This window comes from Balearica regulorum, chromosome 5 (assembly GCF_011004875.1).
Source record: "Balearica regulorum gibbericeps isolate bBalReg1 chromosome 5, bBalReg1.pri, whole genome shotgun sequence".
In the NCBI taxonomy this organism is placed as follows: domain Eukaryota; kingdom Metazoa; phylum Chordata; class Aves; order Gruiformes; family Gruidae; genus Balearica; species Balearica regulorum.
In genome coordinates this window covers 26,147,338-26,155,581 of record NC_046188.1, presented here as the reverse complement: position 1 = coordinate 26,155,581, position 8,244 = coordinate 26,147,338, and the positions used below count along the sequence as shown (strand labels likewise).

Sequence of the window (8,244 nt, the reverse complement as noted above, 5' to 3'; positions counted from 1 at the left end):
TCCCCGCGGCTCTCACCCCCCTCGGTACCCGCTGGCCTGGGGCGGGGCGGTCCCACAACGGTCGCGGCGCGAGACCAACCGTCGCAGGCTGCCAGGCCCGCACGCGGCTCCTCGGAGGAGGGCAACGGCGAGCGGCGGCCCGGGCAGGAAACCCACTGCGCCTGCGCGGAGGGGAGACCGTAGGGACGGGAGGGGGTACTACGGCTCCCAGCAGGCCTTGCGCCCGCGCGCAGTGTATGCCGGGAGCTGTAGTTCCCACTCCAGACCGGGCTGCGGCGGGGCCTAAGGCGGCCGGAGGGGAAGGAAAGCACGGAGCCGCTGCGGGAAGCACGCCTTCCCCTGGGCCTTTCCCCTCGGAGCGGCAACACGGGCTGCTCGTAACACCACAGAGTCCCGCAAGGCCAGGTATCACCAAGAGGATCATGTTTGAAGGGCCCAGTCCACTCAACCCCCGCCAATGACACATCCATTCCACACAAGAAGCTCCAAGCAATTTTATTCTGAAGAAAAAATAAAGTTCTGGAACAAAATAAATTGTTTCTGAGGCATTTACAGTACAGAAATAATGTTTTTAGCAGTATTTAGTATCAACACGGATTCTGTGATTTCCTGCATGCAAGCGCAACGCTATACAAGTCACATATTTTACTCACGTGCTCAAACCCCGTTCTGCACAGAGGTTCAGAAACAGAGGCTGCGTCCCTAAACAGCCCCTTTAGTAAAGATAGCACATACCTTCCTCTACCTGCCGAAATTTTGTGAACAACTGAGAGTCAGACTAACAGTACAACAAACCAATAAATTAGAAACATAATAAAATAAAGTTCTCTACAGCTGAATATCGGCTGACAATGAATGGGGAAGAGGGGAAATGTTCTGTGAGGGCAGCTCATGCTCCAGCTTTTGCTTCTTCCTGGACAAAGTTACTTCAAAATCTGGAAGTCCTTGTGCTCCAGCGCCGTGATCTTCTTCTCATTGCTGAATTCGGCTCGGCTGATGCGAGACTGGGGACTGCCTATCTTCCTGAGCCATTCCTGCAGCTCCCGTACCGTGGTAGTCGGACCCTGAATTTGCCCTTGCACGGTGCCGTGGCTAGTATTTTGGACCCAACCAACAAGCCCTAGTCTCTTAGCCTCCCCCTGAGAAGAAAACGCAGAGCAAAATGCGATTAATCCAAACCGTAAGAGAGCTACAGCATGACATTCACATACAGGAGTCCAGTTTACAGGTAAGACGCAGACTTCCAAGGAAGCTCCCGTGGCTCGGCCGGCAGGAAAGCAGCAGAGGATTCACCCGACTACTCATTCTATTCATTCACATGAAGAACTGGGGCTGAAATGCACTTTTCAATTGTGCTTATGTAACACAGCACAGGCCGCCAGCAGCACTGAGAGGCGACAGCCCCCATTCAGAAGCGGCCGGAGCCCGGGCCGTGGCTCAGCCCCACCGAGGTGCCCACAGACCCCACCGCAGCCCCGGCAGCGCTGACAGAGACCACCACACACCCCATCACGCAGGCTGCCCCTCAGGAAGGGGCAGGCCGCCCCTCAGGAAGGGGCACGCCACGGGACCACGCCTCACCACGCACCTGGGTATACTTGCGGAAGAAAACGCCCTGCACCTTGCCGAACACCTCGTAATCCACAGAGACCAGACCCTCGCCGTCCGCCATGGCGGCGCCGCCGGCCTCCTCCTGCTGCCGCCGCACACTCCGCTGCGCCTGCGCGGCGCGGCTCGCGCTGGGGGCGTGACCTCGCCCGCCCCTGTAGCCAATGAAAATCCAAGATCCGCGAGAGACCGGGAAGGGGCTGGTTCTTCATTAACCGCCTCATGAATAATGTATATTGACTCGCCCGCCGCTCAATCGCCGCTACTCGGCCATAGAGGTGGGGTCCTCCAGAGAGCAGAGTGGAAGGGGAGCGTTGCGGAGAAACCATCGAGAGGCCGCTCACCGGCGAGAGCGGCGCAGGAACTGGCATTCGCGTGCCTGTCTCTAGGCAACAGCCGTCAACCCGGAGCCCGGGGCGGCGGCAGGCGGGGACGGCGGGCAGAGCTCCGCGCTGCCCCGGGGCGAGCGTGGAGGGCAGGAGGAGGAGGTGTCGGGTCTCTTGGGCGATGGGAGACCGATGAGCGAAACGGGAGGCGACGCAGCTTGCCGAGGAGGCCGGGCGGAGCGCCGGCCGCAGCCTCGCAGGTAACCCCGCTCGCCGGCCTGCGGCCTGGGTACCTGACACACTTCGGGGGATGTGGTAGGACGAGCCACGGAAAGATTGTAGTGAGCTTTACAGGACGCCTGTGTGTCAGGCCTGCGCGTCATACTGGATGCCAAAACTGAAGGGACACATTATGGGAAACCCCCTGGGGGAGCATAACAATTTCCCTGGCAGTACAGCATATTTCTGCTGCTACAACAATAAGACAGGGCTCAGAGAGAGAGCAAAATAAAAGCCTATCTTATTTCTGGCTGCATAAACAATTGGGGCTGGAAGAGACGGCACGGGAGCTCCCTAGATGGAAGGAAAGTAAAGGTTTATGGAACCTAGAAATGTTACAAAACCTTTGCTAATATTTATTGTAGCCTCCAGGTGTAGACTGTTAGGAGAACATTTGTCCGGTTTTGGATAAGATAGGCTGTAACGATGTTGCTTCTAACCTCAGGCTCTTTCTCAGGCACTGAATGGCTTTGTTTCCACCGGTGGATTCTGTGGTGGCAGCTACTAAGGTTGTTCCCAGTTCCCAGCTGGAACACCAGCAGAACAACCTTCAGCATGAACTCATACCTGACAAAGAGGAAAGTTTAAAGGATCTCTATGCCCGAAAGAGCCGAAGCTATTCATATTCTCTTTCTACAGAAAGCAGTCAACACGGCTGCAGGCACGGAAGCTTGTGTTCAGCTGGACTGCAGAACGAGTGTCTCACCAGCCAGACCAAAACTCTGCCAGCTAAATCAATAGCCAGACGGAAAGAAGGAGTGGACCGTGCATATCCCCTGAAACCAATTTTTCACCACAAGGGTGTGAGTGTTCCAGTGGTCAACACAGCACAGCTCGGAAGTTCCCCGTACATGGAGGAAGCTCCAAATAGTAGGCCTAGCTCAATGAGCAAAGGGAAGCCTCCAGCAGGGAGGTGTCAGCTAGCTGCAGTGCTCTCTCCTTGGACAGCAGAGCCTAAACAGTCAGTCTCCCATCTATACAGGAGAGAGCTGGCCTACATCCTAAAGTTGGAGGCAGATGGACGGAACCTGGAAGAGGAAATTCGAAAGAAAGAGGCTCTCCTCAGAGAGAAGCTGGGGAGAACAAAGGAGGAGCTTAGGAGGATTCAAAGAGAGAAGGAGCTTGTTGAGGCAGAGAGAAGAGGCAGAGAAGCAGAGAGGACCCATGAGCGAAAGGCCACAAGGCAGCCTGAAGAGAAAACTTTCAGGGTTGCAGCCAGGCCAGGTGATGGGGTCTTCAGTGGGGTGCAGTGTGCAGAGACCACTATCCCCAAACCTGGCACCACCCTCCATCCCCAAGATCTGGCTATGGGGAAGCTCAAGAAGGAGCGGCTGGTGGCCAGCAACAGCAAAATCCGAGACCGCATACCCATGGAGCGTTTAGCTGCTTGTTCAAAGTTGACCCCAAAATGCAGCCCTTCTCCCTCTGCGCTGTCAGAGCAAGATTCTGGTGAGCACCTGTCTGCAGAGGTGCTGTACCTACAGGCTGACAGTGCTGTGGAGCAGGGGGGGCTCGGACAGTGCACCTTCTGCGGACGTAAGTTTCTCTGCACCAGGCTCGAGAAGCACGTGAGTATCTGCAGCAGGAGCCAAGGCTCCAAGAGGAAGGTGTTTGACTCCAGCAAGGCCAGAGCTAGGGGCACAGAACTGGAACAGTATCAGCAGTGGAAGAGCTCAGAGAGGCCTCAGGTAACGTGCAGTCCCTTTGTCTCTCTTGATCCATATCTACTGCTCACGTTCCTTCCACCTTGACATTTAATTCTGAATGAGCTGCGAGCGCCTTCACGTGTACGTGGGGCTAAGGGATACAACCCAGCTATTGCCTCCGAAAGGTTCTTGCCAAACGGATAAATAGATCCATTTAAAATCTAGTAGATGAGGGTTGAGGGGGTCCCAACTGAGTTACCTCTGTGTCAAGTGTGTACTGCTGTAGAAAGCTCACTCCTTGCTGTAGATGCAGACTGGGTCTGCTGCAGTAAAGCTCTGTGACACTAGGGGCTGCAGGGAACTGGCTGAAATTCCAGGTAGTAACACAGACAGTAGAAACATGCAGCTCTATTCCTGCAAAGCAGCTATAGCAAGCCTCTCCAGTCCCTCGGCCCTGCTTGCTTTTCTGGTTATTCTCAAGCTCTTTTTAAGTATTGATGTCTCCATCAGTGTTTCCTTCAAATCCTCCTGGGTGCTGGTCTTTTTGATGTCCTTTGTGGGACCCAGCTTCTCAGGGAGGGTTTTACATCGACAGGGAATGCCCAGGGACAGGTGACCTGAGTTGGACCCTGAGCATAAGACTGAGAATGGAGGCTGACGGTTTTGCCAGTCACTCTGACTGCCTTTCCCTTCTGCAGAATAAGTCACCCAGAAGGAACAACTGGAGACAGAAGCATGAGGTTTTCATCCAGACCCTGCGCCAGGCCCGCCAGGTGCAGCAAGTCCTCTCCAAGGGAGGGAAGGTGTCTGACCTGCCCCCTTTACCTCCCATCGAAAACCCAGAATACGTTGCCTGCCCTTACTGCAGACGCCGATTTGCTCCTCAAGCAGCTGAGAGACACATTCCTAAATGCAAAACCATCAAGAATAGGCCCCCACCCCCACCACAGAGGAGGCGCTGCTGAGGCGGTGTCCGACTGTACCTGCCACTGCAATTCCCTGCCTGTTTTCTGCTGGGTTTCCAGCCACAGACACTTGCGCTTTCCCTGGTCTCAACACTGGCTGTGAACATTGAGCTTGTACGTACAGCGAGTGAACGGCTTACAACGTATAAGCAGAATACTAGAACTTGTGTACTTTGACCTGTGCCCCTCTGGGGGCCGCTTCTCCCATCCAGTGAGCTAAACACGGCATCTCAGCGTGGATGTAAGGCTGTCACTGCCAGCTAAGCAGGGAAGACAGGCTGTTGCTACAGGCTGTCGGTGGGACAGCAGTGAGGAGCTAGCCAGCCACCAGAAAGGGGCTGTTCTTCAGAATCCTATTTTGCCTGTAGGTTACGGAGACTTGGGTTGTTTTTTTTTCTTTTAATTAGTGGTGTCTGATGTGAAGAAAGCTGCTCTCCTTTAGCTCATGAGTGGCTGCAGACTCTGGTTTTTACCTTCTCCAAAAGCAGAGAGTGGTGCTGTTCAGAAGAACAGCTGGGCCATACAGAGCATCTGCCTTTTGTTTGCTCAACTGCTCCGTAGGTGCAGATGTTCACCCCAAACATGCTTACAGTGACAGCGGTTCTTGGCTGGTGTAGCATTTTTATTGTAGCTACCTACAAGAGATTGGGATGTGAGGGGTTACCCCCCCTTTTTTTTTTTTTTGCCACAGAAAAGACTCTACATTCTTCAAAACTATTTAGCATTTAGACAAGGCACTTGAGAAGGACAGAGGGAAGGGAAGAAGCTATGTAAGCAGTTAACTTTTTGTGCAGCACCACACAGACTGCTATGTTCTTCTGTCCTTGGTATTTGTGTTAGATGACAGGATCCAGAGCTGCTCCTTGGTCATTGCTCTTGCTCTGTCCTATTTGTTGTAGCACTGTTCAGATTAATAATGCACGTAGGTTTATTCCATGCTTGTTTTGCAGCCACCCAAGAGTTTATTTGGATGCTTTTCTAGAATGCTGGTAACAATCCTGGGGCTACACCTTACCAGCCGAAGATTTGTAACATTACCATTTAGAAATCCAGTGTGATGTTGTTTGAATTAAAAAAGGAGAACTGGATGTAGTATTATTAAATGCTTCCTCAGCACAAGAAGCTCAGGATCAGAAATTCAGAGGGTTAGAAAGGCTAGCAGTAGCAGGCACTTACTGTTTGAGTCCATATGTCAGTTCATGTGCATAGAACAACAGAGATACTCCAAACCAGCCAGGCCCTTGAAGCAACAGAACAACCATCCCAATGTGTCACTTACTTACCACGTACAATAGCTGGGACTCAGAGGCGGAAAAGGGTGGAAGAAGAAATATTTAATGCCACACAAGATCTAATGAGTAAGCCCAGACTGGAAATTAGATTTCCAAACCAGAAGAGTGACATCATGGAAAACCTTTCCAAATAGATTAGCACAGACAAGGAACCCACATTATTTCAAGATGGACTTGGGAGAAGATCATGGAAGGGAGCATACAGCAGGAGTTATAAGTTAAGAATCGCGATACAGAGCATTTGTTCCTATCTCCAGGCTTCTTGTATAAAGTGCGAAGAACAGATCAGCGACAGTTCTGTGCCTCAGTGTATCGCTTTCAGGAGCTGGGAAGGAATTCCCTTCCCACAGCAACCTTCCCTTGATTCCTAACTTGGCTTCTGATGGGTTTTTATTATTTTTTAATTTCCATCCAAAATGTTTAAGAACAACTACAGCTAAAAAGAAAGCCAAATGCCCTCCACCCCCACAGTATGCTAAATAACTTCACATCTGAAAACCTGCTAGCTGTTTCACTCATGTTCAGGGTTAAATCAACAATTAGATTTATTATAAAAAATCTGGAGTTTTCCTGCAAGCCAAGTTGCTAAAACTTGCACCCTTCCTTGAGTTATCTGCTTATTTTCATCTTGGTTGCAATGGTAGGGAATTATGACAAAAATATTCCTCTTCTTTTGCTTTCTTCTTGAGATGTAAGCTAGTTCTCAGTGATATTGGCCTCATGCTAAATATTTTTCTTTGTCACAAACTGTTACAGGGTCTTTTGGAGTAAATAGATGTCCTATAAACCCTTTGAGAGAATCATCTGCTTATAATTGGTGACAGTTCCCGTACGTTTTTAAGTCAATTATTTTTCCAGATTCTGATTTTTAATATATTAGACTAGTTCTGTTCTGTAAAAGTTGTTTTAAATGGTCACAGAGGGGTTTATGTTCTCAAAGTAAGAATGACTACTTTGTATGAGAAAGTTGCAACAGGAACCAAACAAGGGAACAAAAAAATTCCAGCAGCTCCTTTTGCAAGTCCTTCAGTAACACAGCAGCAGCTCATAGGAACCTAGAAAAAGGATAAAAAGCGACTAGATTAAACTGGATTATGAAGAAACACTCCAGCCTTCAGTGGGTGGGACGTGACTCCTGAAAGCAGCTGGAGAGCTTCTGCCCCTATGAGATACCCAATCCCTTGGGCATGCCCTAGAAAAGCCTGAACGTCCCAGAATGGGTCAGTGCTGCACTGTGCCAGCCAGGTATAGGAGTGTGCAAACCTAGAGAGGAGAGAAAAAACAGGCTTGAAACAAGGGAAAATAATTAGCTATATCCAAATTGATTGGAGAAGCAAGACCAATGCTCTAACTTCAAAGCTTTGAAAATACAGAATAGCAAAAGGTGACAAGGTAAGAAAGGGATAAGCTGGAAGCTTTATGCCAGCCTCCTTGAATTAATGAAAGGTGTAACTGAATTAAACAAGGAGTAGTTCAGAACCACTGCCTGTCTTGTAGTATTAACTCCCTTTCCCTTGCACCACGTTTTACTGACTGTGTTTAGTGGACCCTAAAAGTCAGCAGAGTGCAAATTGTAACTGGGGTAGATAGATACACACAGAAAAGCTTTTGATACTGTAAAATAAATCCATCTGTTGGGGACTTCTCTTAAGTTACAGGCAAACAGCTAACGCTGGGATCGAAACTGTAGATTAAAGAAAAAAGTTATTGAAATTAAGTCACCAGGCTTCATTTGTTATCTTTGTTTCAGGAATAACCACAGGCTGTTCACCCCTCTCTGCTGAGCTATCATTTCAGGACAGGACAGACAGCAGTATCCAGAGTCTCTGATAACTGGTTTAAAACTTAGTCATAGTTTAGCCAAAGCATCAGGCTCAGCACAGATTGACCCTGCTGCTTTGCTGTCGTGGTTAGTGCGGCCCTGGCACTACTCGGGCTGTGTTATTCACGCCAGCTCAGCTTCCTCTGCTGCTACTGCAGTACAACCCCCCCTCTCTGAGACATGCTGCATTTTCAGTATCCAAATCTCTGGTGAATTTTAAGTCTTTAACCCAGCTCTGCCTCTCAAGACATTTCACAATTTACTAAAAGCCCTGATAAAAAGTTAGAAGTGACGGGCATTAAGTAC

The 8,244-nt window shown here is 50.1% G+C and overlaps 2 protein-coding genes across 3 annotated transcripts; one reads left to right on the top strand and one right to left on the bottom strand.

Annotated features, from left to right (window-relative positions):
• Positions 1–479: 479 nt before the first annotated feature.
• ACYP1 (acylphosphatase 1) lies at positions 480–1,744 on the bottom strand. The gene is made up of 2 exons (XM_075753866.1): positions 1,589–1,744; positions 480–1,139 (listed from the first exon to the last, which is right to left on the bottom strand). Exons 1-2 carry the CDS (start codon positions 1,670–1,672, stop codon positions 924–926), a joined length of 300 nt encoding a protein of 99 aa, XP_075609981.1. The 5' UTR covers positions 1,673–1,744; the 3' UTR covers positions 480–923.
• Positions 1,745–1,995: 251 nt separating this feature from the next.
• Positions 1,996–7,824, top strand: ZC2HC1C (zinc finger C2HC-type containing 1C). Of its 2 annotated transcripts, none has more exons than XM_075753865.1 (3): positions 1,996–2,194; positions 2,671–3,901; positions 4,558–7,824. In XM_075753865.1, exons 2-3 carry the CDS (start codon positions 2,678–2,680, stop codon positions 4,822–4,824), a joined length of 1,491 nt encoding a protein of 496 aa, XP_075609980.1. In that variant the 5' UTR covers positions 1,996–2,194; positions 2,671–2,677; the 3' UTR covers positions 4,825–7,824. The 2 variants fall into 2 exon arrangements, with proteins under 2 accessions (XP_075609980.1, XP_010307540.2); XM_010309238.2 differs by having other exon boundaries at positions 2,125–2,194; positions 2,659–3,901; positions 4,558–4,951.
• The last annotated feature ends 420 nt before the right edge of the window (positions 7,825–8,244 follow it).

Bases quoted from the DNA above. Each gene is read 5' to 3' on its own strand.
- ACYP1 (XM_075753866.1), bottom strand. From the start codon at position 1,672: ATGGCGGACGGCGAGGGTCTGGTCTCTGTGGATTACGAGGTGTTCGGC. The intron at 1,140-1,588 runs GTGCGTGGTGAG...TTTTCTTCTCAG, and splicing joins TCTTCCGCAAGTATACCCAG to GGGGAGGCTAAGAGACTAGG.
- ZC2HC1C (XM_075753865.1), top strand. From the start codon at position 2,678: ATGGCTTTGTTTCCACCGGTGGATTCTGTGGTGGCAGCTACTAAGGTT. The intron at 3,902-4,557 runs GTAACGTGCAGT...TCCCTTCTGCAG, and splicing joins AGAGCTCAGAGAGGCCTCAG to AATAAGTCACCCAGAAGGAA.